The 24870-nt window shown below is 38.8% G+C and overlaps 1 protein-coding gene across 1 annotated transcript in view; it reads right to left on the reverse strand.

The window, feature by feature from the left end:
- LOC101861715 overlaps window positions 1–24870 on the reverse strand; it is a 152991-nt gene that overhangs the window by 80913 nt on the left and 47208 nt on the right. The window contains exons 33-59 of the mRNA XM_005092327.2: window positions 24318–24594; window positions 23675–23913; window positions 23240–23407; window positions 21796–22011; window positions 21018–21152; window positions 20053–20322; window positions 19112–19301; window positions 16816–16982; window positions 16015–16194; window positions 15373–15489; window positions 14713–14865; window positions 13569–13721; window positions 12699–12911; window positions 11702–11897; window positions 10834–11061; window positions 9739–10096; window positions 8708–8855; window positions 7749–7994; window positions 7136–7387; window positions 6327–6560; window positions 5661–5848; window positions 4996–5233; window positions 4064–4237; window positions 3103–3432; window positions 2485–2694; window positions 1422–1598; window positions 596–817 (exon numbers count right to left, since the gene is read on the reverse strand). Coding sequence (XP_005092384.1) covers window positions 596–817; window positions 1422–1598; window positions 2485–2694; window positions 3103–3432; window positions 4064–4237; window positions 4996–5233; window positions 5661–5848; window positions 6327–6560; window positions 7136–7387; window positions 7749–7994; window positions 8708–8855; window positions 9739–10096; window positions 10834–11061; window positions 11702–11897; window positions 12699–12911; window positions 13569–13721; window positions 14713–14865; window positions 15373–15489; window positions 16015–16194; window positions 16816–16982; window positions 19112–19301; window positions 20053–20322; window positions 21018–21152; window positions 21796–22011; window positions 23240–23407; window positions 23675–23913; window positions 24318–24594 — 5679 coding nt within the window. The remainder of the gene's footprint in view (window positions 1–595; window positions 818–1421; window positions 1599–2484; window positions 2695–3102; window positions 3433–4063; window positions 4238–4995; window positions 5234–5660; window positions 5849–6326; window positions 6561–7135; window positions 7388–7748; window positions 7995–8707; window positions 8856–9738; window positions 10097–10833; window positions 11062–11701; window positions 11898–12698; window positions 12912–13568; window positions 13722–14712; window positions 14866–15372; window positions 15490–16014; window positions 16195–16815; window positions 16983–19111; window positions 19302–20052; window positions 20323–21017; window positions 21153–21795; window positions 22012–23239; window positions 23408–23674; window positions 23914–24317; window positions 24595–24870) is intronic.

Genomic DNA, 24870 nt, shown 5'->3' on the forward strand with positions numbered 1-24870 from the left:
TATATATTGTAATATTAGATGGGCATTCATTAGTATTTAAAAAGCTTTAAAGTATTGGGTCTAAACTGTGCAGGAGGCAGAAAAAAACAAAGAAGAACATATTAAATATATATTTAAGGGGAAGGACCAATCAATACACCTTGCAACTACTCTAATAGATACATCCAAACAAACATATTTTCCTTCAAAACTTGCAATGCTAATTTACACGAATGAAAAGAAAATAAATTGAGGGAAATGTTTTATAGGCCTACTAACCATGCTACATGTTCTAGTAAATAAGGACAATGGTGAGTTGTCTGATGTAACCTACTTCATGTATTATGTTTAAGTGCTGCCTTTATCAAGATCAGCTCTCTCAACAAAAGCAACAACACAACAACAAAAAACAGAAAAACAAAAACAACAATGGGTGGTCCTGAAAGAGAGATAAAAATTGATACAATGACTGCACTCAACTGAACTATAAAAAAGCACCTTTTGATTAATTAATGAAAAGAACACACCATAACTGAAGCGTAGAAACTCACAATGCACTCAGAAATGTTTTGATTAAAAGACTAGTGATCCAAGAGGTACATTTTTCAAGACTTACCTTTAGGACAAGTGGTAATGTTGCTACTTCCAGCCTCACAGTAATAACCTTGAGGGCATGAGGTACAGTTAGCAGACTGTTCTACTGGTGTGTACGTTCCGGCTGCACACTGCTGGGGACTGCTAGAACCAGAGACACAGAAAGACCCACTAGGACAGGGCCCACCTGTGGCTGTCACTGAGCTTGGGTTAGAAATGTTGGAGCCTCCCGTACAATAATGGCCTGAGGGAAAAGAAACCATTTTCAGCACAAGCAATTTTATAACATTTCTAGGAATTAGTATTATTAAAAGGATTAGAAAGGACAGAGAGTATTTATGTACAAGAATATAATCTTAAACATTGACTTATGGCTTGTTTCAAAGAGACATCTAACCATTTTGATAATCCATTACCTCAATTACAACTAGAATAACTCTAAAAAGTTTTTAGTTCTGGCAGAAACTGATAGTGGCTGTAGTATTATTTTGGTAAGTATATTCTGATAATGTCAATATTCAATTCAAATCATTGGAAAGTGCTCTCCAGCCCAAAGAAAATGATTTATCACCAGCACTTATGACACTCCTACAGCACCTCTCAGACAAGACATATCAGCATAGGCCTACACCTAACGAAACATTACAACAATGTTGCCAAATTATTAAAGAGGCAATATTCCAAATGTGAAAGCTTCATTCTGTACAATGATCAAAGCACCATCTCATTACGATTATACTGCAAAAACAGACCAAGTATAAGTCACTGGAATATTAGACTACACAAACTTGAGTTTCAAGGGTTCACAAGACTTAAAAATCAGCGCTGAGACTTCAGTTAAACCTCACCTGCATCACAAAGACCAGCAGGGAAGTCCAGGCCTGGCACAGGGCAGTGATAGCCAGGCAAACAAGACTGGCACTCTGCTTCAGCGGTCAGTCCAGTCCGGTTGTTGAAAGTCCCTGCAGGACATGGCTCAGGCTCCTGGGTTTGCTGGACGCAGTAATAGCCTTGAGGACACACACCTGTGAGAAAACATACAACAGGAAGTCTCAAGTCAAGTAGCAGACAAAAGTTGGTTGCTTTTGCTTTCTTTTAGAATGTTTTGCCTAACCTTTTCCTTCATTTACTTGAGTATCCACAAAGGTTTAGAATCTACTCATTGTTTTGACCCACCCTGTGAAAGAGTTCCCTGTTTCTCCTTTTCATCAAAATGGAACTGACATCTCATTCTAAGGGTAAAAACTATTGGAGTCTTCAGCAATCATCAAACTCGTGTTCAACAAAGATAAACGAAGATAAGTCTGCTCTTTTGATACAGAAGCCAAAGTTTTTGTAAGCTCTCAGAGTTCTATTATGCCACTTAAATTAGCAACATTTAGATAAATGACCAAGACAGATTCTTATCCCATCCTTTAAACTTTCAGAATAATAATATCTTTCTTCAGAATTTTTCCCAAAGAAAAGTGCTTATCTTTCATGACAAGATCCCAGATCCATTTCCTGGTAGGTGAAGGCATGTTTGTGGACATTTTTGTTACAACACTCATAACACCTGAGATAAGTGATATTGAGAATGGAACTTTTCTCAGACAAACAGAAAATCTCAGAGGTCTCATGGGCACATTAACCAACTCGCCAGTCAGAAAGCAAACAGTAGCAGGACTGTCCACAGGAGAGTAGAAAATTTTAAAATCTTTTAAAAAATTCTGAAGAAACTGATTGTATAGATAACTTTTGAATTTTTCAAAAATGGTGTCTGCCGTAAAGTGAACAAAAAAGGTCACTTGTGTAAAAATCAGTTGCACCATTAGTGAAAAAAAACTACTGTCGACAAGCCCCACTATCTAGAAAGAGAAACATAAAATACCAAGGTGGAGGAAAAGGGAAAAAAAAGAAACAAAAACCTACCAGCATCTCCTGCCCCGAGGCCAGATGGCTGAATATTATCTGAGCCAGAGCGACAGAAGAATCCTGCATCACACGGTCCGGAAGTGGAGGTCAAGTTGACTGTGTCGCAGTAGAAGCCACCGGTGCATTGAGTGCATTGTGTTACATTAGCCAGACCTACACTAGAGCTGAATGTTCCTGCTGGGCAGGACTGCCACACAACACCCGTACCTGTGAATAAAGAAAGGTTGATGTGATACTGCAAATAGACAAGGAATTGCTTCTAGATCTGCTCCAGAGTCATTACTGTTTTTATCCATTTGGCTCTCCCATTATTTTCTGTCTTTCTCTGCTCATCTTGCACTGTATGCTTCCCAGGAAGTTGAGATAGTTTCTGAATGCTATCAGGTCTACAAGCATAAAAATATCTGTTTTAATTAAAGTGCAAAGAACTTGCTCTTGAGTGAGAATTTGCACTATACAAACGCTGTTTATTATTATCATTATTATATTTTCGAGTCATCAACACCAGCCCCTTTTTCTCTGTCTGTTTGTCTGTCTTTGGATCTCTGTGCCCCTTTCACTTTCCATTACTATAATAACTTTAGTATACTATGAGTACATTAGTCAGGTCCACACCTTCTGGGCAGTAGAATCCCGCCGGGCAGTCCACAGGTGGGGTCTGTCCATTCACACAGTAGTGACCCGGAGTGCAGGGCAGACAGGCTTCATTAAGTTCTGTGTCAGTAAACGTCCCGTCCTCGCATGGGATTGGCTGACCACTCCCCTCAGGACAGTAGTAGCCAACCGGACACTTGTTGCCGGTCACTCCATCAATGGGGGCACTGGTTGTCGCATTACCACTGCAGTAATATCTGGAGGAGCAGTTGGCTTGTGGGGACGTCAGGCCAGGCACAGGGCAGTACGTGCCAGGCTCACAGCCTGCACACTCACTCTCTTGCTGCAAACCTGAGGGAAAAAGTGGAAGTTGCAATAAGAGCATTTAACATCAAAGTAAGAGTCAGATGAACCAATTTCTACAGTTTCTCGAGATCAGTAAATCTATCATACAAAAAAATCCTTCCCTTACCAAGTCTCATCTCATGCAAAAATCTATTCAAAACTGAGGGAGTATAGATTTTGAAAAACAACAACATATTCATAAAGTTGTTTTAAAAAAAGATTAGAGACAAGAGATATATTCATTTGCAAAAAATTCAGTTTCAAATTCTTACCATCTCAAAATATAAAGAATTTTTTTTAAAATGCATGATGCTTTAAACATACATAATTTGAATATCACCAAAAAATTGCTATGATACTCAAATCTGTGTAGTTCACCAATGACAAAATTCAGATAAACAGAGGTGAAAAAACTTACCAATTGGTGAAATTTTACACGTCTCAATTATTAACCCATTTTCTAGCCAATCTGCATTTTATTTAATTCAATTCTGGCCAAAGACACTGCACTGTATGATAGCATAATAACAAGAGGAATAAGGCGGCTCAAATTTGACTTGTATCATGTTTACCTCAGGGTTATCCCATGCACCTTCAGGCCACGTTGCCTTATTACATCAGATTTATTCAGACTTACCATACATGCCACTGTACGTGCCAGCAGGACAAGGCACAGTCACATTTGAGCCGGTCGGGCAGTAGCCGCCCATTTCACAAACATCACCAGTGATGCTGTCGGTAGGTGTGGCGCTCCAAGCACCCGAGGTGCAGAAGTAGCCAGCAGAGCATTGACCAGTGGGGGAGGACAGGCCTGGGGGTCAACATAAGATAATGATAATAAAGAATTTTATGGAGAATAGAGAGCCGAGTCACTTAGGAAGACTCGTTTTAATTTTAAACAGGTAGCAATTCACGTAAAAAGGCACTCGTTATCAGCAAATTGTTTTACTCTTTTAAAGACTTATTAGTGTTGCAGTTCAAAGCATAATCTATAAGAAAAAATTTACTAGTCAGAGGAAAGTAAATAGCAGATGAACATCTACAAATATTGTTATGTGCAGTATCAGAATTTTCTATTAAAAGAATAAAAGGAGGAAATGAATTGTGGAATTTAAACATCTTTAACATTTCTGCTCTCTACCTAAGAGACAAGGATCATAGGGTAGTATTTATTCAGCGCAATGAGGTTAGCTACAACTGCTATGTCACAAGCTCCTTTGCTACACACACTAATCTTTTCCAGACATTACCATGTTAGATAAAAGGCATAATTTTTTTTTCTTTTAACATGTAGGTGTTTTACACCACTATTGACACAATTTAGATCATTTACAAGCAGGTTGGCTTTGACCTAGCCTGTCAGAGCCGGTCTGAAAGGGATAAAACATCCCAGAAGAAAGAATAAGATACTCGATTAAAATTTTCTCTATTCGGGAATCAAACTCAGGTCTCCTGCATGCAATGGCAAAGTGTCTAACTGCTACACCACAGATGCTGGTTTATCATTTTGTACATACTTTTAGTAAAAGAGCAATCTGTTGTTACGGATTAGGCCAAACACAAGCTCACCTTCGCTACCACAGTAGTAACCACCTGGGCATTGTGTGCACTCCAATGAAGACTTCAGATTGAGACTGTCAGAGTATGTGCCATTGGGACAGCCAAACTCTGTAGAATACCTTGTTCCATTAGGACAGTAGTAGCCCATGGGACAGGGCTCAGGATTCTGGACTCCATGAGAGCACACAGAGCTGTTTTGCTGGGTTCCATCACAGAAATAGCCTTCTGGACACTCCTTGCATGATGCCTTAAGACACAGACAAAAAAGGTTTCAATACATTTCTGAGCATCCCCAGTTAAGATAGATCTAAAAATACATCTTTTCTTTACCCATTCAATATATCAATCAGTTCAATGTTGATGAAATTCAGAGGGAAAGTATAACAGATGAAAATACACATCTAATTTATGCACAAACTTCAGCTCACATTCTCTCAAGTGCAGACACGAACACACATTTGTACACAGTACATGTGAAAGCATCAGTTACACAATATATCCGTTTACAAGTCTGATGGCACAGTAATCAGTTACTTCCAATTAATACTATAATCGATAAAACAAGAAGACTTTGATTTCATTACTGTCAACAATTATAAAAAGAGGAAACCAAAATGATATTATCATTCACTATCAACAACTCCACTATAGTCAACAAGACAATGAAGACATACCTGTCCAAAATTATCTTGGTATGTGCCAGAGGCACAAGCAACCAAAGCAGCACTGCCAACTGGACACATTGAGCCAGGGGTACAGATGTACTCAGCTGGACTGCTGGTGTTCTGACCTCCAGGACAGTAGAAGCCGCCCGAGCATTGTGCTGTGGGCTCGAACAAGCCATAGGCATCACAGTAGAAGCCTGGGGAGAAACAATGATAGCCATAAATTAAATACAAACATATCAAATAAAAAACATATAGAAGTTATAGAAGTTCTGAACATCCATTGAAACTATGATCTCAAAAGCTAGGGCATAATGCCAGTTTGGTTATTATAATGACAAAATAGATATTAAGACACATTTTTTTTTCATGCGAATGTAGGAAAACAAAAAAAAATGAATTCTATTATGAGTTTTAACTTCTTCAGTGTCCATTCACAGAATTGCGATATTCAGAGACGGTTAACATGCTGAAGGGCAAAAACCACAAACAATAGTATTAGTGTTCAGTTTGAATAATACAGGAATTTATCCTCCATACATAGAAGATCAGTTTTTAGAAAATAAAATATCGCTCGCTGAAATCCAGTTGCACAGCACACAGGAAAATCAGCAAAAAAGTTTTAGCAATAATCCATCACTAACTTTATCTGGTTGGCAAAACACAGGAACAAACCTGGAGTGCAATCCAAGCAGTCCGAAAGATCCACATTGCCAGTTGTGTTGCTGTACGTGCCAGGAGGACATTTATCTGGAGTGCCCGTTCCTTGGGGGCAGTAATGCCCTGGAGGACACACGTCGCCCGTTACTCCATCTGTCGGGTCCTTCTGGACGGCAGCAGAGGTACAGAAGTAGCCAGCATCACACTCAGCTGTGGCGCTGCTCAGGCCATGAACGTCGCAGTAGTAGCCTGAATGGTGAAAAAGAAACATTGCTTTGTGAACACTTAGTTTAGTTTAGTTTTGGTAAAAGTTTTACTGCACTAGCAATACAATAAGGTCACATAAGGGCAAAGATTAGAAGTGTCACAAGAGAGTAACAAACACAAAAAAAGAAGGAAAGACAAGGACAATTGATAGGAAAGAAGGAGCAAATCACAACAGAGCACCCACCCACCAACCGCTGCTTAGTGAACACTCAATAAACACAGACAGCCTACGTTTTTAAAAATGCAGTATGTTCCCAAGCTTCCTCATGATCTGCCACAAAGAACAAATATTATTATCAACCCTCATTTGATATTTTTTTAACTACAAAGTATTTGGACAACATCTGAGGTAATTGTTCATGTCTAGTTACATTCCAGATGTTCATTAAAGGATAAAATTAAAATCAGATCAACTCAAAACCTTATTTTTATCAGGGGTCACACAGACCTTAATTATCAGACAACAGATTACAAATTAAACAGAAATTCAGCAAAAGAAATTGTACACTAATTCTCGTACCACTTTTTGACCAGAATATGTGATCTTTTTTACAAACCTGGAGGGCAGTCGAGTGGCTGGGAGGAACCGGCCGGACAATACTGCCCAGGGAGACACTGACCACCTGTTGAGTTGACCGGGCAGTGACAGGCTGGGGCGCTATAGTTGGCAATGTCAGTGGGCTGTGATGACCACGCCCCACGTACACAGTACCAGCCAGCGGAGCAGTCTGAACCTGCTGCAGACATGCCTGATGTCGGACAGAACTTGCCAGGGTCACATGGTGTGCAGTCATCAACACTCTGGCTACCTGGAAAAATGAAACAAATCAAGAAATAATTCTGGAACATAATGATTTTACTTGTTCACTGCTACTCTCGTCACTGCTTGTAGTACTCTTTCATTTGAACTTGATACTCAAAACAACAGATGATTTTAAAATGGTACAAAATTAGCTTTTTTCAGGACATTTATTTTGTCTTTGCCATTGACTTAAAAGCAAAATTGCTGTCACAATGAATACATATATATCTATAGAAAGCCATCACCAAATAAATCTACCCAGTGTTTAATGAATTAAAGTTTTTTAAAATATATACTATTTTCAAAACTTAACAAAAGAAGAAAGAAGACTGTGAAATTCCAATAATTCAAAGTGCATATGCAAATACCTGTGGCACCATTGTAAGATCCTTGGTCACAAGGGAACTGTGTTGAATATCCTGTGCCTTCAGGGCAATAATGTCCCACTGGGCAGTCATTGCCAGAGTAGTCAGTGGAATTGAGGGTACAGAAATAGCCAGCAGGACACGTCAAGCATGAATCCAGTCCAGTGGTTGGACTATAAGAGCCTGGTGGGCATCCCAATGGGTATGAGGTTCCATTCGGGCAATAGTGACCCACGGGACACGGTCCACCTGAAGATAACAAAAGAAAAAGATATAGTTTGAAATTTCAAAGTCGTTACACATGCCCCAAAAAATGACAGTACATTATGTCCTTTTTTCGAATACAATGTAATTCACTTCACAAAAACCTGCATATGATAAATTTTCTCTTTAACTATAAGCTATAAAACAATACCGACCCTGTTTCTATTTTTGTTCGATGTTTGCTCAAGCAGTGGAAAGGACAGAAATTTATATGTTTGTCTTAACTGAGCACAAGTCATGTTTAAAAACCTAAAAGCCAACAATATTGGAGAAGGAAAGATAAAGGTATTAAAGTAAGAATTTTATCATTGTAGTTTTATTATGACTTTCAAAGTATCAAACAATTTTAAGTGAGATACCATAAGTACTGTTGACTAACAAGAATTTTGCGTATCATGAATTAAAAAAACTGCAGGAATAATGTTTAATAAGGTCTTAATAGCTACAGACTAAACAGCAACAATGAATCATTATAATGGTTACATTTCACATTTTAATACAACAGAACTACAAACCATAGCAAGAGGCCAGTAGATGCACCCTTTGACACTAAATAATGACACAGTAAAAGTATACGATGAGAATCCTTATCTAAAAATTACTGTTCAGATCTTCCATTTATAAGGTTTATCAAGATTTCCTTGTCCATAAGGACTCGCTTTGAATTCATATGACTCTCATGTCACAGATCTCCTTACCTGTGGAGTCTTCCACTGGGTTATTTGGCACTTGAGCCCCAAGCAAGCAGTAGAAGCCTGCCCAGCATGGACCAGAGGGCTCAGTAAGTCCCGTGTCTCCACAGTACTGGCCATACGAGCAATCCTCACACCCACCCACTGAGGTGTCCTGAGGAAGTGAACATAAATCTGATCATAAGTCTCTCAAATAGCTTTAACCCTTTGAGCCCTAGTCACCAGTACATCAGTGGCGAGTAAAATTGCCTATATGCTTAGCCACTAGTACACCGTGAACAAGACCCTATCCCAAACCCAGCCCATCTGGGACAAAACGAGCACGGAAAACTGTTTATTACACAGGTCATTACTGATTAGACAAATTTTGAAGATCTTTCTGAATTAGGTGGTGGTAATGATGAGGACTACCTTGAATGGGATATGGAATGTGACTCTGATGATGATATGAATATGAGTAATATGTGTGAGAATCGCCCTGGAGCTCGAGCAGATGGTAGCCTCAGGAGGTTAGGGTTCAAAGAGTTAATTCTACCGAACCACTGACATGTCCAGAAGAAGGGAACATCATTCTGACTGTTCAAAACTAGCTTACATTTCTGTAAGCCTTATAGATTTGTAGGAGATGCGCATAGGAGAAGCTATAAAGTTAGTGGGAGACGAGGAAACATTCTTTTGAAAGGGACTGTCTCATTAGGTGAGAATTGGCACAAAGCTGACTTTATATTCAATCCTACAATCCTCAGGGAATACTGTTCCATCTACGCATCTTGAAAAAATTATTTATTTTCCATTGCTATGACCTTCTACTCCATTCATCCATTTTCCATTTACACAACAAGGGAGACTACACACTTCAAAAGACAATTGTTCCCGCAAACTTTGATGAAGCTATTTTTTCATAGAACTTTTAGAATTATGAATTGACATAGATATAAAGAATCACAGATGTATTACACAAGCACTGAAAAGAGAAAGATATCTTTAAATTTACTTCTTAACAAAATCTTGTAACTACAGACCTCAGATCATCTTACCTTAGTCTGGTTATTGTAAGTTCCTAGAGGACAAACATTCGGGGTGACAGTGCCCGCTCCACAGTAGTGACCGGTGGGACACGGACCCGCAGTGCCCTTGAATCCTGTGTCCGGCGTGGCTGTGTCAGAGCCAAGAGTGCAGTAGTAGCCTGGGTCACACAGGCCTGTGACGGCTGTGGCGTTGGGCTGAGAGCAGTAGCTCCCTCCTGTACACTGGGTGCACTGTGGCTCCTCAAAGAGGCCTGTGGCAGTGCTAAACGTTCCAGTGGGGCACGACTGCCACACCAGGCCCGTGCTCTCCGGACAATAGAAACCAGGTGGACACAACTCTGGCTGCACCGCAGACACACAGTAGTATCTGACGAAAGGAAAAATAAATGATGGCTTTGAAACCTAAACTCTTTTACTACTGCACTGGCTGGTTCGAATTGTAGTTTCAAACCCATATTTCATACTAATTTCCAAGGAAAACATTATTTGTACCATTGCAGACACTGAGGCAGGCTCATCCTAAAAAAAAAAAGATAAAGGCACATTTTCATTTTTACAGATATTTCTACTTAAAATGATTTTAAGTAAATCATGATGTTAACAATTAATAAAAATCGATAGGCTATCAATCTGATGCCCATAGAGTCAAAGTTGCTGAAAACTAAGAAGTATCAACAAGTCAAGTGCAAACTAAAAAAATAGTCAATTACTATTAGTTTTAACATATAATTTCTAGAGAGAAAACTCTACAAACCTAAAATAGGAACGCAGGACAATACCACGATGACAAGAAAGTTTCAAGAAGATGGAAAAGACAAGAAAATAGACACAGGGCCTTGAAAACCAATAATCCTTGTCTTCTTTGATGTCATCATCATTATCAGAACCGCCATCAACGTGCACATTTTAGTAATCATCACATTATTATTACAAATTGATTTTTGTCCCTCCTACATTTTTGTTGATTCAAACAGAATCCTGCAATACTAGTCACTAACATGTCAAGGACATAAAAAGAAAAAGTTAAAAACTCATACTGTACTCTCAGAGCTTATACTTGTATGGGATAGAGCACTATATAAATGGATCTATTATTATTGTTACCCCGGTGTGCAGTTCCAGCAGCTAGAGGCTCCCGTCTCGTTCATGTAAGTGCCATGTGCACAAGGAACTGGAACAGCTGTTCCCTCAGGACAGTAGTGACCAATGGTACATGGAGCTCCAGTCACACCACCGTCGTCCGGGACTGGAGTGACCGATGAACCGCTGCAGTAGAAGCCAGGAGAGCACGGGCCGGAGGGTGTAGTCAGACCTGTGCCATTGCAATAATACCTGGAAAATACAAAGATAAAAATATTATGAAATTATCTCTATGATACATAGATCTATGAATAGATTGTTAACCCTTTCCTGTTCATATTCCTTGCTAGCATTGGGTGCCCATTTGTTCAACTTCAGTTGCTCTTGGCAGCTTCCTGGTGTTCACACTCTATCATGCATTGTGGAAGAAATCATAAATTCTGACTGCTGACACCAACTCTGACATGCTTCCTTCTCCAGAAATGAAAACAATTCTACAGCTTAATGTCAGTGATCAACTCTCAGCGTGGCTAACTCTTCAACTGAGGAAACTGCAAGAGAGAAACATGCCACAGTTGGCTGATTTTGGGTAGGCCTATGTCTAACATTAACAACACACTGCTCACTGCAGATAGGATAGCAAAGGGTTAAAACCCCTTGCTCTGAAGTTCACCCCTTTGACTTAAATAAACATACAAAAAAACTGCAGCCAAAATAAGGTAGATACCTCAACAGATTACCAATAACATCAAAGATGCAAAACTGTAGGAATTCAAATTGCCACTTAACTCAATTGTGTTTTAGGCAGATGTTAGATAACCTTACATCGGCAAAAAAAGTGAAAAACCCAAACCATACCTTGGTATTAACTATACCTGTATATCAAACTTACCCGCCCGTACAAGTTGAACACTCCGTCTCCAGAGCCAAGCCTGTGCTACCCGACCATTTGCCAGTGGGGCATGGGGTTGGGTCAGTGGTACCGCGAGTACAGTAATGACCCTCTGGACAGTGGTCACCAGTCACTCCATCTATCGGGGTTGCAGATGCTGATCCGTTGATGCACCAGTAGCGAGCAGAGCAGTCCCCTATAACACAAATCAGTATGATGACTACACCACAAAGAAAACCATAGACTCAACAACCCTGTAAATATTCCTGTCACAGTAGCATTAGTTCACACTTGCTCTTAACGTTCAAGATATCTCAAAATTCAAAGTGTGAAGATGGGAATTAGGTATGGAGAATACATGGTCGCTTTTAAGCACAAGGGGGCTATCACGAAAAATGCTGTTTTGAGAAAATCAAAGGTAAAGCTTTTGGACCCTAGTTCAGTTCCTTTAAAAAAACAAGGAGAGTTTTCTCAAAGTTTTCTCTGTAACCAAACAAATATACACACCAATGAAACCAAACTTCTCCTATAGGTACGGCAATTGTTCACTTTTGGTATAGGTCAAGATTTCTGGAAAACCCCAAAATCTGGGTTAGCCCCTTTGTCCTTAAAAGCGACCACATGTACATGTCAACAAAATCAAAATTACCTTTGTAATTTATACTACAGTGGTAAAAAATCAACCAATGCTTACAAAAGTATCAAACAAAAGCATGAAAAACTAAACTTAAAGTAAATTCTTGTTTCAAAATATGGAACATGTCTCATAAAAAGTATAAGAAGAAAAAGACATTTTGGAACAAAAGGGGCTTTATACAGGTTCATTTAAAATCATATTCAAGGCATACAGCTTGCTAAGAACAAGTCGACTATTTTATGCTGTTTGTTTTTTTAGTAAAATGCCTTTCGTATTTGATGGTAGCTCTAAGAAAGGGGTAATATTTCAAAAATCAATACAAAATTTTTTTATTTACAACCCATTAAAATAACAAATTACCTGTGTAATTACTGAGTCCTGGTGTGCTGCAGTATTTGCCGGTGTCGCAAGCCGTACATTCAGACTCAGCGGTCAGCTGTGTGTACGGATTGTACGAGCCTGCAGGACAAGGGTGTTCCGTTGACCATCGTGTACCATTTGGACAGTAGTGGCCCTCAGGACACAGGTACGACAAATACGAGTCCAGGTTGTCAGAACTGTTGCAATAGTACCCTGAGGAAGAAAATGTTCCGGTCTTAAAGTTAAAGTGATTAACAATCATAATACATCGCACTTTCATCTTTCTTATTGCTTTTCCAAGTTTTCAATCATTTTATGATCAAAATCAAATGCAACAGTTTGTGTTACTTTATTTACTTTATCAGAAACTTTGACTGGCATAAAAAAAACAACTTAGAAAACGACATATGATTGCCTGAAAGGAAAGGGTCATTATAATCTGTTATGATATTAGGTTATGTACTTCAAAACTTGTTGCACTGCAGGTAGGAAACATTATGGTTTAATATCCTAGAGGAATGCTGGAGAAATGGAGAAACAGGAGAATATGAAAAACCCTTCTAGTGTATGGTGGGTCCTTTGACTACAAAGAAGACTCAACCACCAAGCTTTTAACCCTATCCGTACGCCTGGGGTCATTTTGTACCCCAGGGGATGTATTCTTCACATTTTAGAATACTTCTAGTGTGAAGATCTCTTTGAAACTTTCTGTATTTCTCAAAAAATCGTTTTGAGAGACTGCTATGCAAAGCGCACGGATCGGATTAACGAATAAATTTCCTCTTTGGAAAGTGGAGGCACAGAGTTCCCCATGTCGTATGGATACGATAGTAAAACAAGATGTACAGATAGGCTTAAGGATGTGGTCACCTGATGGACACTCTTTGCATACACCTTGACCAGTCTGATCCTGGTAGGTACCAGATGGACAATGGATCTCTTCATGACTGCCTTCTGGACAATAGTAACCTGCACTGCAGGTGAATGGAGTGGCAATACTCTGTCCAGTGGGGCAGTAATAACCTGGTAGGACAAATACATAAAAGGACATTAAGCAACTAATTCATCAAACGACTGTTTACTGCTTTTTATGTTTCACAAAATATTTAACTCTAATCGGCTCTAGAGACTTTAACTTGCTTTGAAAATGTGAGACGTCATGGTGAAATCAGGCACTTGCCAAAAGAAATTAAATCGAGGAAATCAATTTTTTTCCAATTTTCTTCTTTGGGTTCAACAGCTTTTGCTTCCAATTAAAAACATATCCCAGTGTGAATTTTCCTGAAAAACGTAGATCAAAAGGCACAAAAAATCAAAATCAACAGTTTCCAAGGACACTACAGCTTTGGCAGTAACCAAACTTTGGCAGCCAGGCTAACCCCACCTCCTTCAATCGCGAATATCTTCACTTAGGTAATTTTATAAAATCAAAAGAAAGACAACTGAACAAGTTGATGATATCAACAACTCCATATGCCAAAAAATTGACAAGCGCCTGATTCCACCGCGTCATAACACAAACAAGTTGGCAATTTCGGTAAAACTGGAATCATTAAAGTCAAATATCAATCTCCACATCAATATTCAATATGAAATTATATTTTGAAATTATTCAGTATCCTGAATAAAGCAGTACTTCAATATTTTAATAAGGCATTTTTTTCCAGTAAAAAAAACACATAATTTATGCACATCTTGATGGCCTATCTTTAAGAATTTGTACAGTAAAATTTCTGTCATTTGCATAGGCTTCCAACAGTAAACACTTTTAACAAAATTCATCTTAGAAGGCAACTCCACAGCATGATAATCCTAAGATCTTACTGAAATGGAGAAGCAAACAGAAGCTCAGGGAAGTGAATAATTTCTTCAGCATTTCTTAATCAAAAGGTTGTTTTCAGCATAGGTTATAACTTCATTCCTACTTTTAAAAAGTACTCCTAGAAAAAGAACCAGCTACAGCATGGCATTGAGTCAAAGTAACAATGACAAGGCCAAGATTATTCCAATATACCTTCTGTACATTTTCCTGTTGGCTCAGTTAGACCTGGAGAGTTACAATAGTAGCCCTCCGTGCAGCTTGTGCAGTCAGAAACATCCTGATTCCCTGTTTTGTTGGAGAAGGTTCCAGAGGGACAGCGGGGCTGGTCCACACCTGTGCCGATGCCTGGAATGAAAAGCAAAGTGACATGAGAATCATGATTTTTGCCCAATCACTGTTCAGACTTCTGGAAGAATCTGAAGCTGATCATAAATTTGCAAAAGATGATGAATATGTACAGCATCCGCAGAAAAACACACAATTTTGATGCTATCAAAAAGCAGACTGACAAATAACCTGTAAGTTTTGCTGAAGAAATTTAGAAAGAGCAAATAAGCAAACCAAAATTTAAAACAAAGTAGGTTGAACTTTTGTTATTGTAATAAAGTACAAGAAAATAAACTTAAGGCCCATATCTCGGAATCAATAAATTCATAGTAAAGGTCAGAGAGGAACATTAAATTTGGGGGTCTCGCCTTTTAAATGACATCAAAGTATTCATAGGGAAATTAAATTCAGACCAACTTATTCACATCATGTCTCAGACCTATTTTACAAACACCCATGCCACCATACTTGGGTTATACTTCTTTAACAAAGGAAACATCATACAGCATTGCACCTGGCACATACCACAATAACGCCCAGGGGGACAGACATCACCAGTAACACCATCTGTAGGGTCCTCTATACTGGCACCTCTGTCGCAGTAGTAGCCCGCACGGCAGGAACCAGTCACAGCATGAAGGCCTGAAGACAGATAATAACATTGAATTATACTTTTTGATTTCATTTTAATTTACAAGAGAGAAGCAAGTGAGTCTTCTTCTTTCATGGGGGGAGAGGGGGGAAGGGAAGGGTTAGGTCAGGCAAGTTGAGGATGGGGGAACTGATGAATAAATCTAAAGTGTAAATTATGGTCAATGTTAAAATTCCACAACTAGTCTAGTCTAGCATAAGAACTGAACATGGCAGTGGGGGAGGGGTGGGGGTGGGGGGTTGCTAAGTGTTGGGAGGTTTTAAAAAATTGAAATACTGTCAGTTTTGTAGTTGATAAAAGAGTAAAGGAGATCAAAGATAGCAAATATAAATTGTTTGCAAATTCAAAATTTATTTTGATAAACATTTGTCTGATACAACAGAATGCAGTGTGCATGTCCATTAACGGCTTTAAAAATATCTGCCTGTAAAAGAAGAAAAATCAAATCAGTCACTGATATTACTACAAATTTTATTGGAAAAGACTTAGAAAAACACTTTAAGGGGCCAACTTACCTGGGGTTTCACAGTAGTGGCCTTCTGTGCAAGCAATTGGCTCCGAGGAACCCTGAGGACAGTAGTAGCCTGGCTGACACTGACCACCAGTCACATTGCTGGGGCAGAGGCAATCACCGACTGTGAAATTGTCGTACTCCGACGGAGAGGAGGACCAGGCTCCCAGCACACAGAAGTAGCCTGGGACACAAAAGCGGTATTTAGTGGTAAGCACACGTGAATGCGTTGGTGAAGAGTATTTATGCTTTTACAGAGAATAAAATAAGTATTAAAAAAGTATGCTTGTCAAGTTGAGTTTGAAAATTAGAGACTTAAAACTGTTAGCCAAATATCTGGAAATTTTGGTTATGAATAATTTTTCAGAAAAGATTCTAGCTCATAGAATGTGAACATGTGCAAAATTTATTAAAAAATTTGTTTGTTAGCTTGAGACCATATCTGCATCCCAAATAAATTTGTTCAATATATAACTTCAGTGTACAATCCACCAAAAGATAAAAAAAGAAATGTAAGATAGAAATAATTAGTTGCATATAATCTATAGAAAACAACAAATTAATTAGATACAAAGTAGTAGTGTGTTCCATGAATACATACAATTGGAAACACCTTTTGAGCATGCCGCACAACTGATCATCCTAAACTCCTTGTTTTTTAGTTCAGTTTTAGTAGAGGTTTTACTGCGCTCACAACTGCATAAGGTCGTATTAGCGCCATAACTCCTTGTTAATTGAATATCTTAAAATAAAATCAATACAGAATGAAGATAGATAGAATATCATCATCAAACACCCCTCATACCTTGGTCACAGAAATCTGTCGGCACGCTGAGACCCTCTCCACCACAGTACATGCCCGGCGTGCAGGGGAAGCAATCCGACTCGCTGATGCCCATACTCAAGTTTCTGAAGGTGCCCTTAGGACAGGGGAACTGAGTAGACACTTGGGTACCCACAGGGCAGTAGTGGCTGGAATTTTTTTTAAGTGCCATTAGAGAGAGGTATATGTGAGGCATTGTGGTGGAACCAGGTGCTTGTCAAGATCATGAAATCGAAGAAATAGACATTTTTCCCCCAGTTTGGCAATTTTTATCAAATTTTTTTTTGGGGGCTGAACACCCATTATGTCTGCTTATAAAAACATCTCTGTGCGGATTTTACTGAAGAAAGTTGATTCATCATCATCAAAAGCTAGATCTATTGCAGACATCAGCGATCATTGTTCTCCATTCATTCCTTTGCTTGGATGCTCTTAAAAAAAGCTACGTTACCCTGATCTTTTGGCGTTACCCATTTGTTTAAGTTCTCTAAATAGGTTGCTCTGGGCCTACCCCTGCCTCATTTGCCTTCAGTTTTGCCAGTGAGAGCTAGATGTTCGAGACCTATCATTTGTCGTTTCCTGATTGTTTTTAACAGTGAGCGTCCCACGTAGGCTTCATCCCTAAGTCTAATTTGATTTCTTTTCCTTCCATGATATTCTCAGCAGTCTCCCAAGAAACCACATTTCTGTTGCTTCCATTTTATTTTCACTGTCTTTAGCGATTGTCCAACAATTACAGCCATACAGAAGGGTTGAAAGTTGGTTAAAGGCACATAAAATGTAAATTTCCAGTCTCCAAGGACTTTCAAGCTGTGGCATTCCCCAAACTTTCGCATCCAATTTTTGGCTAATTTTATCTCTCAAACCAGGCAACCACCACCTCATTCAATGGCAATATCTTCACTTTTATTCAAGACAGATGGATATATTTTCATCGAAAGCAAGACAAATGAACATGCTTTGAGATAATACCAAAAACTCCACATGCCCAAAAATTGACAAGCGCCAGATTCCAGTGCATTGTGACACAAATAGATGCCCCATTAAAAGCTGCAAGATCGTCAGTGAATATAGATATCATGTGTCATGTCCAGATGAGACTTTTCTCGCTTAGCAAAAGTATTGTTTCATCTCTTTAAAAAAAAGCAGATCAATAGCCACACAGCAAAATAGAGACAGGGGGAAAAAAAAGTCCATGCTAGCAACCCTGTGGGGATACTGTCCTTATACCTCGTCTCAATTATCAATTCAAATTCTGCTCATAGATCAGTTTATTAGCCATATTTATAAACTCAGTTCATCTGGCAATTCTAAACGCCACGATGACTGAAATAGTTCTCCTTTTCTCTGTGGGCTCAAATCCCTAAGACAGCTCTTTTTTTCCTTTTTCACTATAGGAGAAGTGGTACTGGAAAACAATAATGCTTACAGAATTCATAAAAACCCTTCTGCTACGAACTGTAAAAAAAGTTTTCTTGGCTACTACGATCTTCATGCAAAGGCCCCATTATGAGTTTGAGGTGTTGCATTACATTTTGAAGTAGGTTTGTGTGCTTACATGGGAGAAGTCCACTTAGCCTTTAACCCTATCCGTACGTCGTGTTTTACTATTGTATCTATACGACGTGGGGAAACTCTGTGCCACCACTTTCCAAAGAGGAAACTTACTCGTTAATCCGATCCGTACGCTTTGCATAGCAGTCTGTCAAAATGATTTTTTGAGTAATACTGAAAGTGTCAAAGAGATCTTCGTACAAGAAGTATTCTAAAATGTGAAGAATACAACCCAAGGGGTACAAAATGACCCTAGGGCGTACAGATAGGGTTAAAGAGCTCAAACTTGCCTATACTTTGATAAAATAATACATTGGAAAGAGCAAGATAAAGTGTAGATAATGAGCATACTTGATAGACAAAACATCTGATATTTGAAACAATGTAATGTGACATATTGTTGATTATTGAGCTTAAGTCTAGATGAGGAACAAATGCTACTAGCACCACAGGAACTTAAAAAATTTGACGTGAAAAAGCAGTGTTGTTTCTAGTTTTGTAACTCCAAGCTGAAAAATGCTATATACAATTTAGCCCACTGCCATTTTCAGTCAATCTAATGATTCACAAGTAAACTGTTACCATTGTACCCACTAACAAGTTGAAAGTGTTTGAGAAAAAGCGAAGTTGATATGTTCTAAATTATAATATGAAAATTTCTCAAACTCTAAAAAATTTTTTTTTTTTTACATCACTGGATTCATTGAAGTAAACGTCAACATACCCTTCTGGGCATGGGTAAGGAGCATAATCTGTAACGTTTTCAGGACAGAAGTGAGCAGCTGGACAGTCAAAGCACTCTGATCGGCCAGTGACATTGTTGTAAGTTCCAGATGGACACTCCAAGGGGTAGGAGGTACCCTCAGGACAATAGTGCCCAGCAGGACACGGACCACCAATCGCTGGATCAGCACCTGTGGAAAGAGGTCAAATAAAAATCTAAATCGTTATCATATTTCCACATGTTATGAAAAGACAGAGTTATTTTTAAACAAAAAGATACGACATCTGCACACAATCTCCAAAATAAAGATCATTATACTGACTAAGCATGTAAAAAAAATCCAACAACAACCCACTAATCTGTGTATCAGTCAACATGTCTTGTAATCTTAAAAGTAAAGCTCCTGAAGACTTTAATTTTCATAGGCATTTGACAAATGAAGCTGGCCTTGAAATGTGTGACATCATGGTGAAATTAGACACTTGCCAAAATATTGAAATCAATGAAATCATCATTTTTCCACCTGTTGGGCTATTTTTTCAATTTCTTGAAATGTGGGCATAATACCTTTTATATTCATCTCTGTCATGGCTCTACTGAAAAACATTGACCAAAGAGACAAAAACGTAAATTTGCAGTTTTCAAGGACATTACAGCTCAGATTGCACTAAACTTTGGCAGCCATTTTCTTTCTAATTTTGCCTCAGACACCAAGAGACCTCAACTTCCTTTAACTGTAAATATCTCAAATTCTATTCCAGATAGACAGGTCTTTTATCATGAAAGGCAAGGAAAATGAAGAGGCTGAAAGATTATATAAATAGCTCCATATGCCCAAAAATGACGAGCGCCTGATTCCACCACGTCGTATCAGGGATATATTGTTGAAACTTCAAGAAGGCAAAGCATAACCAGCTGTCAGTCCTATGTGCTGAACATACCTGTTGGGTTGGGCTCACTATTTCCACGGAGACAGTAAAAGCCAGGGTCACACTTCCCTGTGGCGTTTGAAAGGCCTTCAGAGCCACAATAGTAACCAAGAATACAAGCGAAACAATCAGTATCCTTGTCAGCTCCCATCTCTACGTCACGGTACGTTCCGTTGGGGCACATGAAGGGATCCTCAGTCTGCTCAGGACAGTAATAACCAGTAGGACAAGGACCCCCAATACCGCTGGTAGTGTCTGTGGTGGGGGTGCTGATGTTGACACCTGGGTACAAAAATTGAAAATACACAAATCAAGTAATAATCCATGAAATATGTAACATCAAATACTCTTTCAACCTGATACAAAATTGTGTCTACCATTGAGCAATCCATATAAAAAAAAACCTAAACATAATAAATTATGAACGCAAAATAAAATTCCCTACTCAAATTCATAAAAGCATCATCAGAAACATTTTGAGTCGACAAAATTAATCCATTTTTTAATTTTTGTCAGAACTAGCATGAGTCGTGGTTATTTCTTTCAACAAATGTTTCATCAAGCCATAAAAAAGGCCTTCCTTTTCTCTCATAGAGGTACCAAACAGTTAGCATGTGGTTTGGAATTTTCAGGTATAATCTGCATCTCTTTAGTAAGGCCTATAATTATAGTCATCATCTGTTCCTGCTAAGATGAGATCACCAAAGCGACAACTCACAGTCAACTGCAACACAACAGCAAAACTGCCACTCACCAAATTGGACTCTGATCAAATGAAGCACTTCACTTACTTCTTGATAATTCTTCATTTTTTTAAGATCTCAGAACACATTTCTCAGACTGGATCTCTTATTTCCTATTTGCTGAATTTTGGTCATTTCCCTTTCTGATGCATATTCTATTTATTTACTTATCTCTAATCTGAGGTAACATTTCGTACTAAATATGACCATTCAATTCTTTTCAAATTCACTGACCTGACTTGCAGTAGTAGCCGGGGGAGCAGAGCCCGACACCTGTATTGTTGAGGCTGGGATCGAATTCCGTGGCCCCAAGCATGTCACAGTAGTAGCCACCGAGACAAGGTCTGCAGTCTGACTCGTACACCATGCCTATAGGGAAGACACAGATGGGTGTTGATGAAAGCACAACATTAACATTTACTTATTGTGCTGACTGTGTTACTGAAGATTTTAATGTTATGGCGTACCAAAAGGAAGAATAGCAGAGTTAGTGAAACAAAAACATCCAAGATATGAAATCCTACATTCTGAAATATAGTATGCTGTAAACTGTCAATTCATTAGCATAAATGTGAGACTTAATAAACTTTATTATTATTCAAAGTTTCAACACTTTTATGATCCTGCTGTCATTGAAGTAGAGTTTTCTGATTTAACAAGTTTTGGTTACAGCTCCTCAAATGAAAAAAATGAACATAAAATGAAAAGACTAAACAAACAACGGCCAAAACCCTATGAAATATCTACTTCATGATTTATTTCTTCTTTATCCAAGCATCCTGGAGGTCTTTACATCCAGAACTGAAGTTTGGACTTCAAGCCTGTTTTCTTAGAAAATATCATATTTAGAAAAACAAGAGTACAACTTAAGAATCAGTTCATGAGTATGGAAGTTGATTATGCACTCAACATACCATTTTCTGAAAAAGCATAACATTTTTAAAACTTCAATTTTCTGGACACAAGAAAAAATAATTTTCAAAAACAAGGTTTATTATACAAAAGCAATTACCAAAGTCAGGATTGTAAGTTCCCCTTGGACAGTATGGCTGGGCAGCAGTATTGTTACCAGGGCAATAGCGGCCCCGAGGACACCTGAGGGGTATCTCCCCATCCACACAGTAATAGCCCGCCGGACAGTCGAAACAGTAGTCTAAGCCAGTCACATTAGTGAAAGAACCTGGTTCACATGTCTTTGCCTCTCCCGTGCCCAGTGGGCAATAATGACCTGAAAACAAAAGAAGCAGTAACAACACTTTTAATCAGATAGTGCTACAAACTGCATAATTTTAGATGCATACAATGACATGACTGTTTTCTATACATAGAGCAAAATTTTGAAAGATAAAAAAGTAGCAGCCTATGTCTGCGACTGTCCTCACTGATTCAGTGTTGTATGAGCTTTTTGCCTTACTGCATAAAGTTAGAGAGTAGAAAAAGCATATTTCAACAGCTCAGTGTAAGACTCCCTCATGCATTTACACTAAGAAGTTTATTTGTTTTATACACAAAGAGTTAGATATACAAAGAGTTGGAAATTGCCAGCGAAGATGTAAGTGGATAAGGTCATCATCAACTGTGTCATAGTAGAAGCTGCACATTGACCAGGAAGCATGATGTTGCATCTTTAGTAAAAGTTTTACAGCACTTGCAACACAAATAAATCATATAAGTGGCAAAGATTAGAGGTATTAAACAAAGAAAAGGGGGATGTGGGGCTGGGTGATAAGATCAATAGATGTTTGATATGAATAAAGGAGCAAGCCACACCAGAGTAGCCACAAACCACTCAACATGATGTTGCAGTTCGATTCGATTGAGGAGAACACTTAAAGGAACAAACCTTGATCAAAAGCAAAAGACAACTGTTATGTTTCCCCAACTGAGGTTATTTATAGGTCTTTCTTATAGACTTGTTCATGTAGGCATATAAATACAGCTCTTCAACCGGTATTGATGGCCATTCTTGGCAAAGGTAGACTGCACCATCTCATATCATGTCACGACTACTCCACACCCAAGAGACAATACTATAGTTGTTCAGACCTAAGTAAGACATTGGTACTACAAATCTCAAAAGACTGGAATGGTAATTTTTTATTTCTAAAGTGAACAGCTTGACCCATCCAAAAATGATTACTAAAGAGACCACTAAACCGACAGAAAAATATTCAGTCCTTGATATACTGGCAGGCAAATATAAAAATTCAACACATTGAACTGCGACGGAAAAAGAATAAGAGCTTAAACACTACTCTCTTGTACCTGAGAGACACATAATGATGGAGCATGGGAGTACATTATTTCCTAGAATTTGCTGCAAAAGGCATTTGCTGACACTAATTAGCCTCCATAGCCAGATGAGTTGGTATGACAGAAAATAAAATGTAGACCATTACAGCCCAAACAGTGTCTCTGCTGACAGAACAAAGTGAACTACCATTCACTTGTTTTACCTTTGGGACACAAATCACCAGTGGCACCACCATCCTTGGGTTTGGTGGTGTAGGCTGAACCTCGACAAAAGTAGCCTGCAGCGCAGATTCCATTTGGTTCGGTGAGACCATAACCAGCGCAAACAAGACCAGGGTCACAGGCAATGCATTGGGATTCATCCGTCAAACCTGCAAGGAAGAGGAAGAACTCAACTTGTTATGAAAACTACACAGCACCTGCATCTTAAAATATTACACACAGCTACAACATTCCATATAACTACCTGGAAATTAGTAACAACAAACAAAAAGTCTGCAATCAGCTCTCAACAACAGTAACAGTTCTTTTTTAAGACAATGAATCTTTAAGTCTGCAACAGAACCCTGTAGACTTAAGTGCATGCAACAAAACACAACAAAATTAGTGGCAATGACTAGTTGATTCAGTGTTCTCACCAGTGAAATTACTGTAGGTGCCATTTGGACATCTGGTGTCATTGTAAGAAGCCGTGCCCTCAGGGCAATAGTGTCCAGGTGGGCAGACATCTCCAAAGGACATTCCAACAGGTATGGTTGTGTTTGAGCCTTCCAGGCAGTAGTAGCCGGCACTGCAGGGTGTAGTATCTCCGTCTGGCATACCGTAGCTCTCACAGGCATAGCCCTCAGTACATGCCTGGCAATGGCTCAGTTCATACCTGTGTATGAACAGATCAGAAAGACCAAATTCAATTTCTTAATCTAGCTTTTAAAAGATTGCTGAAAAAGAATTTACAAAACTAGTAAAAACTTTGCAGAACTCTTGTTAAAACAACAACAATTCGATCTACTACCAAAAAAAAAATTAAATGCACAACTCTGTTTTTATAGTGTTCTCTGTCAAACAGTAGAAGAGTCCCAGTATAAAAGTCCCACTGACAAGGATTTATCTTTATTTTCCCAACTGGCAAAAAAGTCAACTTCATCCTGATAGTAAACTAATTTTACAGCAAAGGTTAACTTGGTTTCAAATAATTCATCTTTCCAATTAAAAATTAATCTCTAAAAATAAGTACAAAACAGAAGTCTTTTATTGATAGTCTTTTGTACATCAAATGCTTACATTCCAACATCCTTCAAGAACGTTCCGGGAGGACACGGAGTAGGAAATTCACTGCTCTCTGGACAGTAGTGACCAGCTGGACACAGGATCTTTTCGTAGATGCCTGTCCCATTACAGTAGAAACTCTGCGGACAGGAGAGGCAGGAGGAGGCCCTCTCCGTGGGCTGGTACTGTCCGGCCGGGCAAGGTTCAGGCTTGTACGCTCCCGCCTCTGTGTAGTGACCCCTCGGTGTGTCATACTGTGTGGGGACACCCGCTCCACCAGTGCAATAGTAGCCTAGCAAATTTCAATAAAATTTTAATTTTACTATTCCTTTCATGCACTCAGAAAGGAGAAAAATTCTCATTACCAACAAGGGTAATAGCAGGAACAGAATTTCATTTGAAATTAATTAAGAAAATCTTGTTTAGCTTTAGTTTAAGAAAATATCTCAATATGATGTCAAATTAGAGGACAAGCTATACGGACCAACAGAGGAACAGTGCTGAACAGTTTATACAATAGATGCCAGACATCTAGTATGATGCAATGGAGAAGAAGAACAGTTGTCAT

Source organism: Aplysia californica, unplaced genomic scaffold (assembly GCF_000002075.1).
Source record: "Aplysia californica isolate F4 #8 unplaced genomic scaffold, AplCal3.0 scaffold00044, whole genome shotgun sequence".
Lineage (NCBI taxonomy): Eukaryota > Metazoa > Mollusca > Gastropoda > Aplysiida > Aplysiidae > Aplysia > Aplysia californica.